Source organism: Amphibalanus amphitrite, unplaced genomic scaffold (assembly GCF_019059575.1).
Source record: "Amphibalanus amphitrite isolate SeventyFive unplaced genomic scaffold, NRLGWU_Aamphi_draft 001995F_arrow, whole genome shotgun sequence".
Taxonomy (NCBI): Eukaryota; Metazoa; Arthropoda; class Thecostraca; order Balanomorpha; family Balanidae; genus Amphibalanus; species Amphibalanus amphitrite.
The window spans coordinates 54,598-74,537 of record NW_024883488.1 but is presented as its reverse complement, the minus strand read 5'-3'; the positions used below and the strand labels follow the sequence as shown (position 1 = coordinate 74,537).

Here is a 19,940-nt window from a genome sequence, read left to right as displayed (position 1 = left end):
AAGTTTCAGCTAAATCGGCCCAGAAACGGCTGAGATATTGCAAAAACAAATTAATTGTATTTACTGGCAAATCCCCTTGGCGAGCGGTGCCTTGTGTCGGCCTTCGTTGGCTCTGATGCTTTTCACTCAGTTTTCTAAGCGAACAACTGAGCCTTAAGCACGTGCCCTCTGCTCGGCGCCGGTCGCGGCCCCATCACGTGCACACCGCTGAACCCACACCCTCGAAAATTTAATACGACAATTGAGTGCACGCGCTCGACTTGGTGTGAAAATTTCACCCCCGTAGCCCTTACCGTTCCCGAGCAATGGCCTGTTTTTGCCGATTCTAATGCTAACCCTATGGCGCACATGAGCACGCGCCACGGGCGCACCCCCGGCCGCATCGTGCCCAAAATTTAATACGACCTGTTGAATGACGTGACCCACGAGTCGTCAAAATTTCACCGTCCTGCGTCAATCGACGGCGCCGCAATAAGCCTTTTTGGGAGTAACCCCGACGGCGGCGTGGGCGTGGGCGGCGGCGGACTTTTTAAGATTTATAATAGTAGATAGCAACCAACCTCTAATACTTTCCTAATAAAATTACAAGTTCAAAAATGGCATCAACTTCTTCAGATTACCTACTTTTGGCAACGTGCCACGTGTGGTGTGCCATGCTGTGCTTTTGTTATGAGAGAGCCCCCCAAAAAAGACAAACGAAATTCACAGCTCACGTTTTGGTAATATGGTTTTATTACGTCATTATCGTTTGACCAATGAAAAATCTTAATTTGACCAAAACCGTAATGATTCCAAAAAATTACCCGTAATAGGCCCTTTAAACTAATGACGTAAGATATTGTAATTCTTTTGAAAATGAATAAAACAAAGATGGAAGGCGCACACCGCTCTGGGCCATATAATACCGTTTCAGCTTACGTTTACGTCATTAAATTCAACGCTACAAAGATGATATTCACAAACAATCGTATCGTAAAATTATGTGAGGCAGAAAAAATGAACATTCTTTAAAAAAAAACTCCAGACTTTTGAATTTCCAGTTTGATTTTTTATTTATTTTCATTATACTCGAAGGTAGAACGCCTAGCTCATTTGTTATTTGAAAGGACGTCACGAGTTCTATTTAGATACTGAATAATCATTTTACGGTAAATATCCAAGGCCATTACAATTGATATTTCGCTTCCCATCGCTTCCGCCGATTCCATGACGGTTTTTCGTCCAGCAGATTTTCGTCGGATAATTTTTCGTCCGCAGATTTTCGTCCGACTTTTTTTCGTCTCGCATTTTTTCGTCTGTACATTTTTTCGTCTGTGCATTTTTTCGTCTGTTCATTTTTTCGTCTGTACATTTTTTCGTCCGGACATTTTTTCGTTCGTATATTTTTTCGTCTGTGCATTTTTTCGTCCGGACATTTTTTCGTCTACAATTTTAACGTAACGTAACCTAACCTTACCTAACCTAACCTAACCTAACCTAACTTAACCTAACCTAACCTAACCTAACCTAACCTAACCTACTGATGTTTGCCTACCGGGGGATAAGGAAAAAGTTACTTGCATGAATAGATTGCAAGCAATGGTAAGTCAAATATTTTTAGGTTAAGTGGTTATGCATCAGGCTTCAGGCCTTCGGCCTGAAGCCAGATACACAACCACTTAACCTAAAAATATTTGACTTACCATTGCCTGTAATCTCTCCTAAGGCATTGCCTTCGGCACTGCACTGCTTCGCCCCGAGTATTATTATGACGTCATTTGCCTCACAGTTGAATAGCATTGTAGTATGTTTTCACTCAACCTTGGGTGCACAGACGTAAAACTTATTGAACGAAAAAATGTCCGGACGAAAATATGTACAGACGAAAAAATGTACGAACGAAAAAATGTCCGGACGAAAAAATGTACAGACGAAAAAATGTACAGACGAAAAAATGCACAGACGAAAAAATGTACAGACGAAAAAATGCGAGACGAAAAAACGTCGGACGAAAATCTGCGGACGAAAAACTGTCCGACGAAAAAATGTCAGACGAAATTTTGTCCGGACACGCTTCCGCAGGCTGTTGAATATTTTTATACTTTTGTTTATATCTCAGTTTATTTTATCAAATATTTCTTTCAATAGATTGAAATACCTTTACCTAACCAAGCCACATGTGTCAGTATTATCTTTTATTGTTTATCAATCAATTGTGGTAGCTGGAAAGTGGAAACTGGAAAGCCTCATGGTTGTCCAATGCAAGATTGTCTTATCAATATCATTATGTAGATTCTAACATGAATTGTGATGTGGTAGGTACCTAGTTATGTATTGTTCATTAGTCATTACTTTGACTTACCTCTATGTTAATTGTTAATGCAAACTTTTCTGTTGGTAGGTATGTGAACTGTGAACAATCTTCATGTCACTCAATTCTCTCAAGTTGTGACCGTCATGAGCCTCCTTTATTTTGTATTCTGTATAATGTAACTGGATGCCTTTACTAATATGTCCTTTGTATAAGATTGTTTGTTTCTAACCATACTTTGGTATTCATAACTTCTTATGAAAGAAAGTTGTTAACATTTTGAGCACCTATGAGCTATGATCCCAATGGATCTCACGACAAAATTGGGGAGCCAGATCTATGATCCGAGTGGATCTAGCGACAAAATTGAGGGGTCAGATCTATGATCCCAGTAGATCTCTCGACAAAATTGAGGGGTTGGATCTATGATCTGAATGGATCTCGGATCGGGATCCATGGGATCGGATCTCAGATCCATTTTTCCGGATCCAAGCACATGTCTGGTAAGAAGACTGTGGTCTCAGTTTGGCCAAAAACCTTAAACTTTTCCTACGCCTGGCTAGACGACCCTACATGGCTTCCTAGCCTTGAAAGATCGTCATGAATACACTTCAGCTGAATGCACCGAGGCTGTGACTGCATCACCACTTCCCATCAGTCGCCGGAGGTCACTACAGTCGGGGGGCCGATGCAGTGGGCAGCTCGCAGTTAAGAGCCACTGAGAAGTTGATCGCTCTGTTCGATAGTAGCCGTTTTCACGACGGGCCATCTGGCGAATGCACCTAATTTGACCAACTCTGCACCAAATCTCTTGCATAGAACAAATATCTTCATGTCATGAATAGTTATTTCAGTGTTTTAATCGAAAATGATATCTGATAATTTGACAAATGAGGTATACCTATGAGCATTTGTACAGCCCAAAATGATAACTTTTATGAAACACACTAAACCTAATTTGACCAAATCTGCAGGAAATCTGCACCTAATCAGCACCAAATGTGTACCAGATGGCCGTCGTGAAAACGGCTAGGGATTACGTTAGGCGGTACGGGCGGACATCGATAGCAGCGCCTCTAGCGGTCATTAGGGAAAGCTGGGCTGTAGGCGACTAAATACCGGCTGAGTTGTCACACGTTGAATAGGTTTATAGACATCCGTCTTGTGAAAAAGGTGAACTTTTGCCTTCAATATTTCTACAGGCAATTTTAGAAGTGATCTTCACATCTTACAAAACCGTTTAGATAGTTGTATTCACTTCAAGCCGTCCTTATTGTTCTTGACGATGATGCTGGAACTATTTATAATCAGTGTTTCTAGCTTAGTAAAAGAATATATTGTTCAAACGATGGAAAAAACATAATATGAAAATTTTAAATGCAATTTCCTTTAATAATTATTCGTAGATTCTCTACACATCAAGGAAAATTTGCATGCTAACTGATAATTCAAAGTTCTTGGGGCCAGATGTTTTCTTCTTTTCTTACGTCGCCCCAATGGCCGCGAATACACTTGTGATAACGCCTATCGATTATGTACGGCACGTATCATGTGACCCATCTGTGCCGTCTGGGATTTTCGAAGGCCACTGTCACGTGCCATCCATGTTCGGGGATTCCCGCCAGGTTCTGCAGCGTGTGCAGTTACACGGACGTCTATTGCGAACATAGGGCGACGAACATGCGATTATGCAGTCAATAAAACTCGATTCAACAGGGTGCTATTGGGAAACGGCAAACGTGCTAAGCAACTTTCCAAGCTGTCACCGTGTAGATCCTGCACTCAGTCTTGCAAAATTGACTAGGATAAGGTCAGTGCGAAGTGCAACATCTACAAAATGGATACTGGTGGCCTCTCTGGTTCAAGACAAAAGTTAATCATACCGTATGCTAAAGAGAAAGCTTTGTCTCGCCCGTAATAGCGTGTTTGTGTGGTAAACACTTCAGTATTGTGCTATTTGATTTGGTATTTTACCGCTGTGAACTGTGAACAAATGTTGATTGTTGACATTCATAACTACCCAAAATAGTATTCAAAGATGCCACCATGCTATCTGAATAGTCATGAACTAACATAGCCCCTTCGAGGAAAGTGGTGGCGCCACCGTCGTCCTGATTGGTCGCGGGTGTGAGCGCTCCGCATATATTTGTGTTTTCTATCCGATTTAGACCAGAGTTGGCTCTGGGCTTTTTCCTAGACAGACTTAGAAGTGCGTCGAGTAAAATCGGCAAGTGTACACTCCCGACGATAGGATCTAGAGTCGGAGAAGTGTCTTTGTTTAGGGTGACCCAGCCTTGGTCCGAGCAGCGCGGGTCACGCTCGGGACCCTCATGGTATGACGTCACTTGCACCCAGCTTCGGGACAGGATTGGCTGGGATGGCCTCGGTGACGTCTAACATCTAGAGACGTCACTCGAGACCGACGGTTGTTTACGTCTGGCGGGTCAGGCGGCCGCGCCCCCGGCTCTTGGTCGGCCGAGTTTGAGCTGGCCTCCGTCAGGAAGGGACAAGGACACTGACCTCTGGTGGCCGGCTACGAAAGTGAAGCTTCATCGACGGGCCGGTTTGGAGCTGCAGTCAGAGCTGCTCGCGGGACCTCTGGTGTTGGTCTGCACTCATCAGTGACTGACCATGGGTAAAAAACGCAAGGCCGGCTCGCCGCTACAGCAGAGTCAGGGAGGAGCCGGTGCTGAGCCGGATCAGCGCCAGAGTGATCTGTGTGCGGAATTAAAAGATTTTATTGTCAGTGAAAATGCAAAGTGTGTGGCCGCCATTAAAGACACCAACGAAAGGCGCATCGCAGCGATAGAACAATCCATATCGTTTGCGATGGATTCGATATCGACTCTGGCAGCTCGTCAGCAGTCTGCCGACTGGGATATCCTGCAGCTACGGCGGGGGACGGCAGACATGGAAGCTCGTCTGCAGCGTTTAGAACTGCAGGAGGACCGTGTGCAGCAAGAAAAAAGACTGACTTGTCTTCTGTTCTCGGGCCCAGCCGTGCTGAACCAAAATCGACGGGAGGATGCAGCTGAGTTGATTTGTGCCTTAATCCATCGGTACATGCAGCACGATGTCGAACGAGCGCAAATAAGGGCAGCCTTCAGACTGAAAAGCGGGAAAATTATGATGGACTTCTACTCGGCGGCACCGGGCTCAGACAGGGATGTGATGTTCCGTTCCAAATCAAAGCTGAAAGGATCGGGACTGTACATCTCGGAGTCCCTGACTCCAAGAAGACAGGCTCTGTTCCAGAGTCTACTGCAACTGAAAAAAGAAAAGGCCATCTTTTCAGTCTTCACCAGGTCTGGAAACGTACTTGCTTGTAAGACACGTGACTCCGCCCCGATCAGAGTCAGTAATGAGGAGACTGTGCGTCAGCTATCGGGAGCCCGTCCGCCCCATCAACCGGAGCGAGAGCACACCCAAACGAACGGCCGAGTGTCGTATCTGAGGCGCTCCGCGGATGGCCCGTCTCAAGTTCGAGCCCAGGCGGAAACAAGGACGTCTCCCAGCCTCAACCCTGGAACTGGAGATCGGGATCGTGGAGGAGAGCTAAGAGGAACTCCCGCCGCGCGTTCCGGACACTCGATGGAGGGGGGAGCCGGCGGAGCCGGGGTGTCTCCCGATGACGTCACGGAGGACAGGAGTCGGCGCTCGTCGTCTTCTCTGCTAGACTGCGCCAGAGAGCCGGTACGGCAGGTGCGCCTGCTGCCGCCGCTGCAGGCCGCCTCCACCGCTGATGCTGCGGCTGTGCCGACGGGGAATGGGGTCAGCGGTGTTACTGGGACACCAGGCAGAGATCACCGACAGCCGCCGGGGGGATGCAGTCTACTCCTAGAGACTCAGTGTGCTCTAGAGAGGCGGACAAAGACAAGGAGAGCCTGACCCCCGCCGGCGACGTGGCTGGTGACCGGTCTGTCGCCACTCTATCATGTGAGTCTGGTGGCGGGGAGTCTCCAATGCAGACTGTGTCTCCGGCCACCTCCGAGGGGGCGATGGGGCTCTCGTCGCGGGGCGGCGGGTTGCAGAGGGAGGAGCGCACTCGGCGCTCTGGCGGGAACGACGGGGACCTGGGAGCGAGTGTGTCTGCTCAGGGGGGAACGAGAGCTAAGGAGCCTGCTCGGGGGCGGGGGAGTGTTAAGGTGTCGGAGCAGTCACTAGGTTCGGGTCCAGTAGAGGACCGTTTGTCTGCCGACGTGGTCCGATCGTCGCAGCCGTCTCGTGGTCCTAGTGGGGGCTCACGGGACATACGGGAGTTTTTCTGTTGAGTTATACCCTACGCAGTCTCATAGGCTCGATGTTATATGTTGCGCGAGTTATTACGCGTCGTTTGTTGGTAAGGTGTCTAAGGTACCATTGTAAGGTATTTGCACTGGTATTGACTGGTGATCAGCAAGTGTTCTTTATGTTATTTGTGCTTGCAGGTAGGTGGCATCCACGGAACGTAGCGATGCTTTGGATCCTTCCGACGAGCGACGTAGTGAACGAGCTGTATTTGATTTTTTCGTCTATGTTATTGCTTTGCTTTTCATCAGTTTCCTTTTTTATTTTGTCAAATACGCAATCAAGTCACACAAAAAGGATAGAGAATGAGTATGAGTCTAACAGTGCTTAGCGTTAACGTTAGAGGGATACGTCAGTTCAAAAAGAGACGAGACGTGTTTCAGTACATTAAGGGACTTAGCTGCGCACTGTATTGTCTTGTGGACACGCACATTACCCCAGAAATGAAGGATAGGATTCGCTCGGAGTGGGGCACTGATGTATTCATGAGTTGTGGATCCGGTAATTCAAGAGGCATAGTGGTATTGCCCAGCCCTGGGGCGCCGGTGATAGTTCATAGTTATGTTTCGGACGATTTAGGTAACTACATCATTATGAATGTCGAGTTCGATGGATATTTCAGATGTACTCTGGTGGTGCTTTATGGACCAAACGACGATGACCCATCTTTTTTTGTGGATCTATTTGATAAGATTTTCCACTCATGTGTCGACCAACTACCAGTTATTTTTGTGGGCGACTGGAATTTAGTGATGAACGAAGAAAAAGATACCAAGTTTTATCGACAGATAGGCAATCCTAGAGCTAGAAGGGTAGTGTTAGATGTAATTGAACAAGAAAATCTGATAGATGTTTGGCGAGAGCAGCATTTAAATTTATTAAGGTATACTTGGAGAAAACAAAATCCAGCCAAATACTCTAGACTGGATTTCTTCTTGGTGTCACCAGAACTTTTGTCATATATCACGTCATCGGATATTTCTTATGGGTATAGAACGGATCATAATGCAGTTACAATAACATTCAAGAATCCACAAGTAGATAAGAGAGGCTTATTTTGGAAGTTTAATAATAGTCTGCTTAAGGATGAGAAATTTGCCAATCTTGTCAAGACGGAAATATCACACATTAAAAGGCTTTACGTTTTACCCCCATACTCTATGGAAGCAATACAAGGGGATCCAGATATTCAGTTTACAGTAAACGATCAACTCTTTTTTGAAACCTTGCTGTGTCACTTGAGAGGCATTTGTATTCAATATGCAGCCCGTAAAAAGAGGAATACAAATTTAGAAGAAAAACGCATCGTCAACAGGTTACAGAATTTAATGAATGATGCAACAGGCGACTCTAGGGTTATCGAGGAAGAAGAGAGACTGAGGAACGAACTTTATCTGATTCGGGAGAAGAAGGTAGAAGGGATGCTTCTTCGGGCAAAAGCCAAATGGATTGAGCTCGGTGAGCGTCCAACAAGATATTTTTGTTCTCTCGAAAAGCGCCAATATGCTAGAAAGTACATAGGTAGTTTAGAGGTAAATGGGCATGAAACCCATGACCAAAATGTAATAATGAGCCATTTGAAAGATTTCTTTGAGGAAGTATTTAGGTCTAAAGGGAGGCGTAAGAAGCTAGGTGATATCAGGCACCGACTGGGCGATAATTTTCCGAGACTTTCAACGGATGAGAGAATGGAGATAGAAGGAATGCTATCTGTTCAGGAGGCAAGTAGTGCGGTGGCTAAATTGCATAATGATAAATCTCCTGGACCTGACGGCTTTACGTCGAACTTTTTCAAGTTCTTTTGGAAAGATTTAGGAATATTCTTAGTCAGATCCCTAAACTATGGTTTCGAAAATGGTCAGTTGTCCATCTCTCAGAAACAAGGCATGATTACTTTAATCCCGAAGAGTGGAAAGCCAAAAGATAGAATAGAAAACTGGAGACCTATTTCTTTGTTAAATACGACTCAAAAAATACTATCAGCAGCGATAGCAAATCGTCTGCGTAAGGTAATGGACAAACTGATATCTGTCAATCAGAAGGGGTTTATGAAAAACAGATATATAGGGGAATGCATCCGAACAGTATATGACATTATGTGGGACGCCAAGCACGCAGGCTTTGATAAAAAGGGACTGATCATATTTGCAGATTTCAAAAGGGCGTTTGATACTCTTAATCACGTCTTTATTATTGAAACGCTGGAACTTTTTAATTTTGGTCCGGAGTTGATCCGATGGATCAAGATTATGTTGACTGGAGCAAATTCATGTATAACTCAAAACAAGACTTCGACTGATTTTTTCCCGATAAGCCAAGGTTGTCGGCAGGGTGATTGTATTTCACCGCTGCTTTTCATTCTCTGCGTAGAAGTATTAGGGATTATGATACAGAATGATGCTTCCATTTCAGGATACAGGATAGGTGATGTGGAAAAAAAAGTTGAACAATATGCAGATGACTGTACTTTTATCTTAGATGGAACGTATAGCAGTTATACTAGTTGTGTGGAAACGGTATCCGAGTTCAGCTTGATTTCTGGTCTGTTCCTAAACATGCACAAAACACAACTTTTGTGGCTAGGGTCTTTTCAGGCTCCTGCGTTTGTAACTGATTCTTCGTTTGATGTTATTAAAGAAAAATTCAAGTACTTGGGCATTATTTTTACAAGCAACATGCTAGATATGAGCTCCATAAATTTTGAAGCAAAAATGATCGATATTAGAAACCTTCTGAAGGGGTGGCTCAGAAGAAAGCTTACTGTGTACGGTAAGCGCACGGTACTCAAAACGCTAGCACTTTCGAAACTAACGAACCTATTAACTGTATTACCTGGTCCTCCAGAAGACCTTATCGTAAAACTTCAAAGACAGTTTTTCAAGTTTGTCTGGGACAATGGACAGGATAAGATTAAACGTACTCATATGATTAGGAAGTTTGGTATCCCTTGTTTGCGTACTTTTAATGATTCCATGAAATTGTCGTGGATTAAAAGAATAATATGCTCTGATAAGGATTATGAACATGTCATGCAAAATGTCATTCCAAACAGTCAATTATTATTTACGTGTGGGGATTTGAGTGGAAAGAAAATGGAATCGGTAAGAATGAATCCCTTCTGGCAGGAGGTCGTTAAAGCATGGAATAAGTTTCAGAAAACTTTTCCGGTTTTGTCTGAAAGTATACATTCGCAGCCCTTATGCCTCTCGTCTTTTTTTAAGAGAGGTGGAGAAGCAATTTGGTATAAACGGCTGATTGACTCGGGTAGTGCGTATGTGGGCGATTTCTGGTCATCTGCAGGGAAATGTTTATCATATGTTGATTTTACGCAATCCTATCGAACGAGAATATCAATGATTGAGCACATGGGCATTTTAAGAGCCATAAAAAAGGCCTTTACTGGGCAAGTGCCCTATCGTATGGTAGGACCCAAGATGCAGCCCGCGCTGGAAGCAGTTTTGATACCCTTAACAGGATGCAGACATTATTACAAACAATTAATTAGATTTAACTATAGACCTGAAGAATTGCCCCTTAAATCAGAAGAAAAATGGAATCGGGATTTAGAAACAGAGTTTCAGTGGGACGAACTTTATCGAAGGTTTGTTTCTTGTACAAAGGACACTAGCTTACTGTGGTTTCAGGATAAGATTATGCATCGGATACTGACTACCAACACCTTTGCAGCAAAGTTTACGGATTGCAGTCCCTTATGTACTTTTTGCAATGCTGAACGAGAGACATTACTTCATTTATTTGTTACATGTCACAAGGTAAGGGGTATCTGGGAAAAACTAGAAAATCTTATGAGAAACAAGCTCGGCATTCGAATTAGGATAGATAAGGTGACAATCATAATGGGTATAGGAAAGGATCTGGAAATAGCGGAGGACGTGCAGATCGCTACACAGAGGATCCTTTTGATTGTAAAACGGTATATATACAGGACTAAGGTTGTAAAGAGCTCCCCTAACATTGTAGCGTTGAGGGAGTTCACTAGGCGCTATGGTTTGGCTGAAATAAATAAAAGTTCGTGTCAAGAAAATAGAAAAAGTAGAATACAGCTCGAAGCACATAAACGATTATATGATTGTTTACTTTCCGTGGTCTAAGTTTCACTGGTTGTGTTGTATGTACCTATGTATGTGATGCGTGCTTGTTGGAAGATATGTGTTGGTATGTATAACGAGCTATGTGACTGAGAAAAATAAATAAAAAACCTTATAAAAAAAAAAAAAAAAAAAAAAACATAGCCCCTTCGATAGACAGAGGCCCCCTGGCAAGTGGAATACGGAGGCCCCTGTAAGCCCGGGCCCCTCCCCTGGAAAATCCTGGCTTCGAAGGCCATTGAAATGTATTCTACCTAACACCTGACCGAGCTGCGGCCAGGGCATGGCGAAACTCTAACAACTACGCAACGTTCGTTCTTATTAAAGTTCATACACTTCTTTTGCATTTTGTCTGATCCCTTCGCAATAAATCGGTTGCTAGCCGACGCTCAAAATACCAAACAGGACCGTGTCAACTCCGCAACGCAGAGTCACTGGGGCCCTGAGGTGAGAGGTCTGCATACCCGAGTTGCCCGTCGGGTAGGTATATATCGGCCGGCCCCGGCCAGCCCGTCAGTCCACTGAGCGAGCCCCGCTCCGCACACACCCGTCCACAGACCCGACTCTCGGCACCTCTCAGCACCATGAGAGCCGCACCGCTGCTGCTGCTCGGACTGGCCGCCCTGCTGGCCGCCGGTGACGCCCAGGGCACGGCCAACTGTGACCTCGGTGACCCAGCCGGCCTGCGCGACTGTGTCAAGCAGTTGCTCATAGAGGCGCGACCCACAGTCGCAAAGAAGGTCGACCCTCTCCGTCTGCCCGACCAAATTGAGAAAAATACAAAGCTGACCAACATCAAGGTCTACGGAATCTCCGGCTACAGCGTCGACCGTCTGTCGGTGTCGTTCCCCTCCGCGGAGCAGATGGCCGTCAGTGCCACCATCAGCTGGCCGCACATCAAAGGCAAGCTCGACGGTTGGGCGCGCAGGTGCATTGATATCTGGATCACTGACCTGTGTGCATCAGCGAGCGCCAAGCCCGAGATTACCGTCGGCCGCACGGTGGGCTCGCTCACCACCACCCTCAACGTGCACGTGGGCGGTGACGGCCGGATCACGGTCACCGCCAGCGGCACCAGGGTCTCCCTCAACCTGGCCAGCATCCGGGTCAAATCTAATGTATCTGGCGTCACAGGCTTCTTCAATCGGGTGTTCGGGGACCCGGCGAGCAATTACTTGACCAAGAAGGCCAAAAGTCTGTGGAGCAAGCACAAGAGCACGATCGAACGTAAAGCTAGGGACGCTCTGGACAGCGCGGTGAAGGAGAGGCTGGCGGTTCACCTTAGCCGTCTTCTGAAGCTCTGAACTAGTGATGTCAATTACGGAAAATCGTGATACCGATACCAAACCAAATACCAACAATATCCATGAAAAATACCCAAACCGAACCGAATTGAGAATATGAGGAAAATACCAACTTTTTACCAAATTCTCAGCCTCTTTTACATTAGTGAGGATTCATAATACCAGCAAAATACCAAATGCTTTCGCCTTGAAATACCAAATACCAAGATTGTATCGGTTTGGTATCGGTATACCAAAATGTTGGTATCTGATTGACATCTCTACTCTGAACCATCACGTCGAGGGAAGTCAGCCAGGACTGAAGTCACTCTGAAGTCAGTCAAGATGAGCTTATGATATGCTTATGTTTGAGACACAAGATCCCTTTGTAAGGCAGACCTGTTGTCTGTGCTGTTTATTGAAGGGAAAAATGTCCTTTTGATGCAGTTATATCTGTATGCGATTTGCTCGCAATTAGCGCTTTAAATGAGTCCACTTGTCCTACCGCTATCATTTATAACATAACCAATGTGTTGTTGCATACGTGCATCTAGCATGCACTTTGTACTATGATGAGCTTCGAGGTGTCGTGATGCAATAAACAGTTTGCATTGCATATGGAGGCCTCTGCTAGCATGAATGTAGATGGGACGTGTGAAGAAAAGGCAGCTTCCTCTTCTGCTACTTCTCTGGTGACATGGCCGCAAGTTAAGGAGATTAAACAGCAAAGCATTGTCCCGTAATCCCGTAGATTTTCCGGACCCGTAGCTCATGGGTAGAGCGTTGAACTCCGCGCGTGCCGTGAGAGCACGCGTTCCCGGTTATACTCGTAACAGTCCGGGTTCGAAGCGCGACGGGCGCTTGACATTTATGGGCTCCTGATAGGTATGGTTGCGGTTGGTGGCATTGTCGTAGCCAGGCGAAGTCAGTGAGGGGACCGGCCGTGCGCGGCTACGTGCGCACGTTTAACTTTGGACTCTGAATTCTGCTATAGAACTGGAATTGCGCGATCGGAGGGTAGAGGGCAGGGTCACCGCAGCAAGCTTCGCTTAGCGGTGGCTCTGTTTTTGTGAATCCTTCCTATCAAAAGGTTCGGACTAAATTTATAAAGAAAAAATTGTGCACACATGCACTTGCAGAGGTTACCTGGCTTTAGTGGAAATTCAGTGGCCATCAAATGTGAAAGTACGCAACAGTGACCTCGGAGCCTTAATCATAAGATGGCCGCGCCTTACTGCATTCACAATGTATGCACGATTTGTAGGAGGAGATGCGTTGTACCTCAGCACATGCGTTCGAGCAGCTAGCCGTTGATGCGTTAAAGTTTGATGTTATTCCAAGTTCATGTGACGCGTTAGTGATTTCTGACAAAAAGAGGGACAAATCATGCGTCAAAGTTTGATGTTTCTCCAAGTTCATGTGACGCATTAATGATTTCTGACAAAAAGAGGGACATGCGTCAAAGTTTGATGTTTCTCCAAGTTCATGTGACGCATTCAGGGATGCGGAGCCGTGGAAATTTCAGACAGCTTCGGCTCCGGCTCCGGCTTCGGAGCAATAAAATCGGCTCCAGCTCCGGCTCTGGCTCCGGGTGAAATGTCATGGCGGCTCCGTCTCCGGCTCCGGCTCCGGGCAAAAATGTGCCGGCTCCGGCGGCTCCGGCTCCGGCTCTGCACCCCTGGACGCATTAGTGCTTTCTGACATCAAGGGGGTCAAATCACACTCCCCTTCCTCAGCCCTTGGTGGGCTAATAGCTAAGAGCTATGGATCAGACGGCATATTCAGTCACAGGCTCGTACTCTCACTCGCAGTACACCGAAACCTCGACAGTCTGCACCTTGGCTAGTAGCGACCTCTGCGCTGGGTGTTGATGTCTTCTCTGAGGGCAGGTGACAGCACCAGGCGGCTAGACCAGTGTGGCCCCGCGACGTGGCGGAGGAGGACGTTCCTACGTTTCTACATCCCCATTCTGCGGAATGGAGACATTTCTACGTCCACTCTGCAACTTCGAAGTCGCATCTCGAATATCTGTAGGGGAGAGCGGAAAGAGTTATATCATGTCCAAGTTGTATCAGGGCGAGTTGTGCCAAACTTATCCAATAGATAGCGCTCGTTGCACGACCAGCCGACGAGGTTTTCCGGGCGCCATCTTTCCCTGTTCTGTCGTGTGGCTGGGTGGACGCGTCTCGGGGTGAGAGCCGATTTTATGTTTTTTTTTAATGTCAGATCTCCGTAGCGGTGGTGAGGGTAGGTTCTAAGGCTGCGTGAGTGAAAATGGATTTCTCAAGCTGTCCCAGGGGGGCGACACGGCTATTCACGCAATGTATTCATTTGCGGGCCCCGCGGGGCCTCGCGATGACGCGGCTGGAGGCAACCACTCAGCGCGCTAGGATCCTTCTGGCGGGGCCGGGCGCCGCGCCGTAAAGTGTGCAATGAATGGGCGGGCAGACAGAGATGAGGTAGGTATTGAATTTGAAATGACATCATGAGCAATTGGATGGGGAGAGAGAACGTTTCTAATGGAGCTTGGGATGGGGGAAAACCAAAAATATCATGGTCGGATCAGTGCTCCGACGGGGCCGGGCGCCGTACGGTGCGTAGTAATTTAAACGGGCCAGAGATGAGTTATCGGATTCGGCTCTCTGGTGGAATTTTAACCCGCGCCCTGCTGGGGGGGTGTTTGAACACCCCCCCTTGTGGTTTTTCGCGAATATCTCAAAAACGGCGGCGCGGAGCGCCGCCGTTTTTGGTACACCTTATCATACATCAATTCTACACATGTTGTAAAAATTTCAGACCAAGGTCATTCAAGGTCAGGTCACCAGGTCACTTGAAGTGACCTCACCTCATAAAAAGTTTCAATGTCTGTCATAGCTACACCGAGTGACCGATCGCTTTGAAACTTTCAGCGATTGCTAAGAGCAATAGCATGTACAAAATGTATATCTCAGAATTTTGATATCGATGACCTAAGGTCAGGTCAATTTTGCGACCTCCCCATTATAAGTCAATGGGAGAAAATTGAAATGCGCCTCTTTTGGACGAAAGACATTATAAACACTCCCAAACACCGAATTACAAGTGGTTTAGACACACTGAACATGAAAATGGTGTCCGTGACCCTTGTTTATGCCCTGAGGTCATCTTAGGTCACGAATGGTATCTAACAGTTTTTCGCAAATAACTTTTGATAGAGGCATGCTAGAGCGATGAAAACGCCTTAGATGTGTTCAGCTCGACGATACGGATCGACTGATATGCAACATGACCCTTTCCGGTCAGGTCATGACCTTGACCTGAGGTCAAATTTTCAAGTTGACCTTTCAAGGTCAAGTTATAGTTCATTCGATGCGTCTTGACGAGAGGAACACGATGCCGGTGAAAGTAAGCTCGTACAAGGCTTGGGTCAAAAGTTATTGCAGAAAAACTGTTTCCGAAAAAATCGGCTATTTTTGCAGTTTTTGCCCCCTGGAGGCAAAACCGTTGACGCTAGGTCAAATCTGAGGGAATTACTCAGAAAGGGCGTTAATAGGGCTATCGAATGCGCTTTTCCGCGGCGCTGTAGCTCTATTGGTTCCTGAGTTATGCATTGGCTTCTTGGAAATTTTCGACATTCGACCTGGAAATCGGCGAAATTTTGCCTTCAATGACCTCTGGTGACCTGACCTTTGACCTGACCAAAAAATTGACCGAAGTGATTTCGTCATTATTTTTGACGCTCTTTCGAACGCCGCCTTCCGCGTATCGCTACGTGGCCCAGGAGCCGAGTTACAAGGGGGGGTGTTCAAACACCCCCCCCCCCCCCAGCAGGGCGTGGAAATCCAGGACCCCCAGCCGGGCGCGGGTTAAGACGTTTTTAGTTAAGCTCAGGGTGGGGCAGCCCGCTGGCGATTGCAAGGGAAGGCATTTGGGACAAATGTTATCCCCCACAGGCCCACATCCGGGGCAGCGTCCGAAATCGTCTTTCGAGAATAAAACGAAAACTTCACAACTTTTATGAGGAAAAGTTTATTGATCGGACTGCACAGTAGTGCGCAAGGAACCGAAATCCGATGTTTTTTTTTTAATTCACAGAAACCTTTTTTAGGGTATATGCTCCCCGATGTGTTTAAGACCGCTTCCTGGATCCGCCAGTTAAGAATATGTCACGGTCGATTATCGAGCTTCGGCGGGACTGGGCCGGCTGTATGCGTCGTACCTACAATGAAGAGGCGTACAGACACCTCACCCCACATCCTACTGCTCTATCCGTGCCTCTGGGTGAAGCACTAAAGCATCACGGACGGAAGCCCACAGGACCTGCGAGTCGACGAGGTGGCCGCCGGATACTGCAGCTCCCCGGCGTTGCCCGGGACCGAGGGTTTAACAGTAGTAATTTCACTGGTGGTGAATCCTCGTAATGTAGAGATAATATCCTCAAGGACCTCCGTTACGATTTTATATTCCTAAACAATATGGCACACCAATTATGCTTGCCTACGTTCAGGCATTATCCCTGATGCTTATCCGCCCACTACAACATGTGTTGTCTGTCAATCAACCATCGCTCGACGACGGGATCAATTCTAACCATCGGTATTCGGTTGTCAATTCACCCACCCTGTTTCCCTAAAAATAGACGGGTCAGACTCGGCCTGGGTCCTAACGAGTCCTAGAATCGCCAGAGACGGGATCGGGTCGCCGTTATTGCACCGGTCTTGGCGTCTTTTGGTACATATACATAGAGTAGACAGCTTCGACCACGGACGTCGGACCGTTCTACGAATGTACGCACCATCCAGGCCTAAGATGCGTCGAGCTTTATAAGAATGCAGTCTAGATCAATCAACATAACAATGGTGGTATGCAAACGCTTTAAAATCTCTCCCCGGCTCCCGCAACGTCCCAACGCTCCTCCGTTATACGCTCGCTCGATGCGTCCGCCGAGCCGGCTTGCCTCCAATGACGTCATCGGCCGGCCGGCGGCGTTCAAGGTCAAACGGCTGGTGTCCTTACCTGGAGTTCTATAGCCTTGGGCTGTCCGCTGTTTTTGAGCACGAGGATGTTTTTTCCATGATGGCGGCGAGGTACATTGTTGTATCAGAGCCGGGTGGGGTATGTTGTAACATGTATGTATGTACCTATGGGCATGTTGCTTTTGATCGCGAAAGCTAAGCCCTGTCTCGCGTTTGTAGGTAGCTAGTCAATACTCGTTCCATTTCGGCACAATGTGTTGGCTTCTTTGCTCTTAACGGGCCACTTTTGCATCTAGTCTGTTGATGTTTCGTTCGTTTCGATGTTTCTTTCGGATTGCATTGACCTAAGTTTGGTCTAATAAAAGTGAAGCCTTTGATTGAGCATATACATTGTATTAACCCCATTTAATGTTGTTATGTTCAAAACCAGTAGCAAGCACACTTCAGGGCATATTTTAACATACTGACTGCGTCCCATTTTGGGACGCAGCCCCCTGCCTTTGGGACGTAGCCCTCGCGAAATTTGGACCACTGCGTCCCACACTGAAATGCCACGGTTTCAGCCGTAAAGTGCGAGCAAAAATAAGTAACATGCCTCGGTCTTTTACTGTGTAAAAGATGTTGGCTTTCCGATTGCTTTGTGCCCTGATTTACTATGTACCTAAGCACATACATGCCCTCTCCAGTCCTTGTGCCCTGCCCTACCCTTGGTCATACACCTTATTATGTTCTTCCCTACTATACCCCTAGGATATGTGCCCTGCCCACTGCCCAGTGCCCTGTCCTTAGGTCTTGTACCTTGCCCTGCCCTTTCTTCAGCCCTGTGCCCTGCTCTGCATTCAGGCCCTGTGCCCCGCTCTGCCCTGCCCTCAAACACGATACTTTATATATTCTGCCTGGAAATTTGATGCGCTGCCTTCCCGTCTTTTGGCCCCGTGCCCTGCCCTACCCTAGTTTGGGGCCCCTGCCCTTCTCTGCCCTCAAGCCTTGTGACACGTCCTGCCATCAGATCCCGTGCCGCTGCCTTGTCTTCAGGTACTGTGCCCTGCCCTGCCATCAGGCCTTGTGCCTTCCCATGTCCTCATGCCCCGGCCCCGCGCCCATCCTCGAGCCTAATGCCTTGCCCTGCCTCAGGCCCTGTCCTGTCATGTTCTGCTTCCAGGCCTCATGTGCATTGCCCTGCCCTTAGACCCTGTGTCCTATTCTGCCATTAAGCCTCATGCGTTGTATCGCCCTCAGGCCCGTGCCCTGCCTCGCCCTAAGTTGCTGTGCTCTGCCCTGTCGTCAGGCCTTGTGCCGTCCCATGCCATCAGACCCTGTGTCCTACTCTGCCCTCAAGACCTGTATTCTGCATTGCCCTAAGGTCTCGTGTCCCATGCCCGCTCTCAGGCGCTGTGCCCTGCCCTGTCATCAGGCCCTGTGGTGTCTCCCGTCCTCAGATCCCGTGCCGTTTCCCGTCCTCATGCCCCGTGCCCTTACCTGTCCTCAGAACCTGTGCTTTGTTCTGCCTTCATGCCCTGAGCCTTGCCCTGCCCTCAGGCCCCATACCCTGGCCCTGTTTCACCGGTGATAGCAGCACGCTGCTATTACAGTGTCAAATTGGGTTCCCATGGAGACATCAACAGGCCCATTGCTCAAACACTACCACAAGTATGACGCCAGCTCGCGGAATTTGATAGCAGCGTCCGTGAAACACCGCCCACGTCTTGTCATACCTTCGGGGCCCGAAGGTATGACAAGACGTGGGCGGTGTTTCGGGCCTTGTGCCATACCTGTGTCTTATGTCTTGCTCTACCTTTAGGTACTATTTCTTGCCCTGCTCTAAGATCCTGCGTGTTGCCCTGCCATCAGGTGTGTTGACCATCAGGTGTTCTAAGGCCCTGTGTCTTGCACTACTCTCCGGCCTTGTGTAATGATAGCCTCAGACCCGCGCCTTGCCTTGCCCTCGGACCCTGCATCCTACCCAGCCCTCAAGTATCCGTCTTATCTTAGCTTCATGGCCTGTGCCTGCCCTGTCCTTAGGGCTCAGACTCTGTGTCCTGCCCTTCCCTAAAGTCCTGTTTAGAGATGTCAAGTTGGAGCCCGCAGGCCCGGAGCCTGGCCCAAAATCCGGCCCTACAGGGCTATTGCATGCACAGTGGATTGTATCATTGTTTTGAGGTACCTCATCGAAACGCATCGACTGATATGCGACATGATCTATCTTGGTCACGAAATGACCTTAATGTGAGGTCAAGTTCTGACCTTGACATTTCGAGGTAAAAATGAGAGAAGAACGATCGTGCAAACGAAAATTCTCTACCTTTTTTAGTTCAAAAGCTTTTCATGAAACCTATATTGACAAAATTGTAATTTTACCCGTTTTTGGCTATGGAGCCTTAACCGTTGATCTGAACTTAATTCTGACGAAATATTGACGAAAGAGCTGTTCAAGATATATCGATTGCTTCTCTCCTATCGATTGCGCCCTCCTAGCTATCATAGTTTTTGAGATACATGCACGTTTTCCGAAAAAAAAGTATCGCATCATTGCGAGGTTTGACATTTGATGGCATACGGTCAGATCAGGGCCGTCATGGCCGTCTGGCCATAGGAGGATATAGAGGGGGCCACGGGGCCATGCTCCCCCCCCCCCCCCCCAAAGCGCCCGGAAATGGCACAAAATCGACACATTTCTGGGCATAATAATTAAACAAAGGAACTTCCATTGGGAAAAGTTTGGGTTATATTACATGATATGCAGTAAGGAAGCGAAATCCGAAGCATCCAATTCCAGAGCATCCGTTCATCCAAAGCATTAATCTATGATGGATTTTTTATGTAGCTTTAAAATCCGATGATTTCTTGTCACAACTTAGGTGGGTACTGTTTGACCTTACGTAATCTAATTATTTCAAACACATGGTATCTTCAATGCAAATTGGCAATGTTTCACACGTCAATTTCTATTTTGAATCGATTGATAAGGGTGAAAAACGCATGAAGAGGCGTATGTATCAGTCATGTGCATATTCAT

At 47.2% G+C, this 19,940-nt stretch overlaps 1 protein-coding gene across 1 annotated transcript; it reads left to right on the top strand.

Moving 5' to 3' along the window:
• The first annotated feature begins 11,213 nt into the window (after window positions 1–11,213).
• LOC122376045 lies at window positions 11,214–12,585 on the top strand. The gene is made up of 2 exons (XM_043355711.1): window positions 11,214–11,984; window positions 12,254–12,585. The coding sequence occupies exons 1-2, from the start codon at window positions 11,271–11,273 to the stop codon at window positions 12,257–12,259; spliced, it is 720 nt and encodes a 239-aa protein (XP_043211646.1). The 5' UTR covers window positions 11,214–11,270; the 3' UTR covers window positions 12,260–12,585.
• Window positions 12,586–19,940: the final 7,355 nt, after the last annotated feature.

Excerpts from the sequence above, each read along its gene's own strand:
- LOC122376045 (XM_043355711.1), top strand. The coding sequence starts at position 11,271 with ATGAGAGCCGCACCGCTGCTGCTGCTCGGACTGGCCGCCCTGCTGGCC.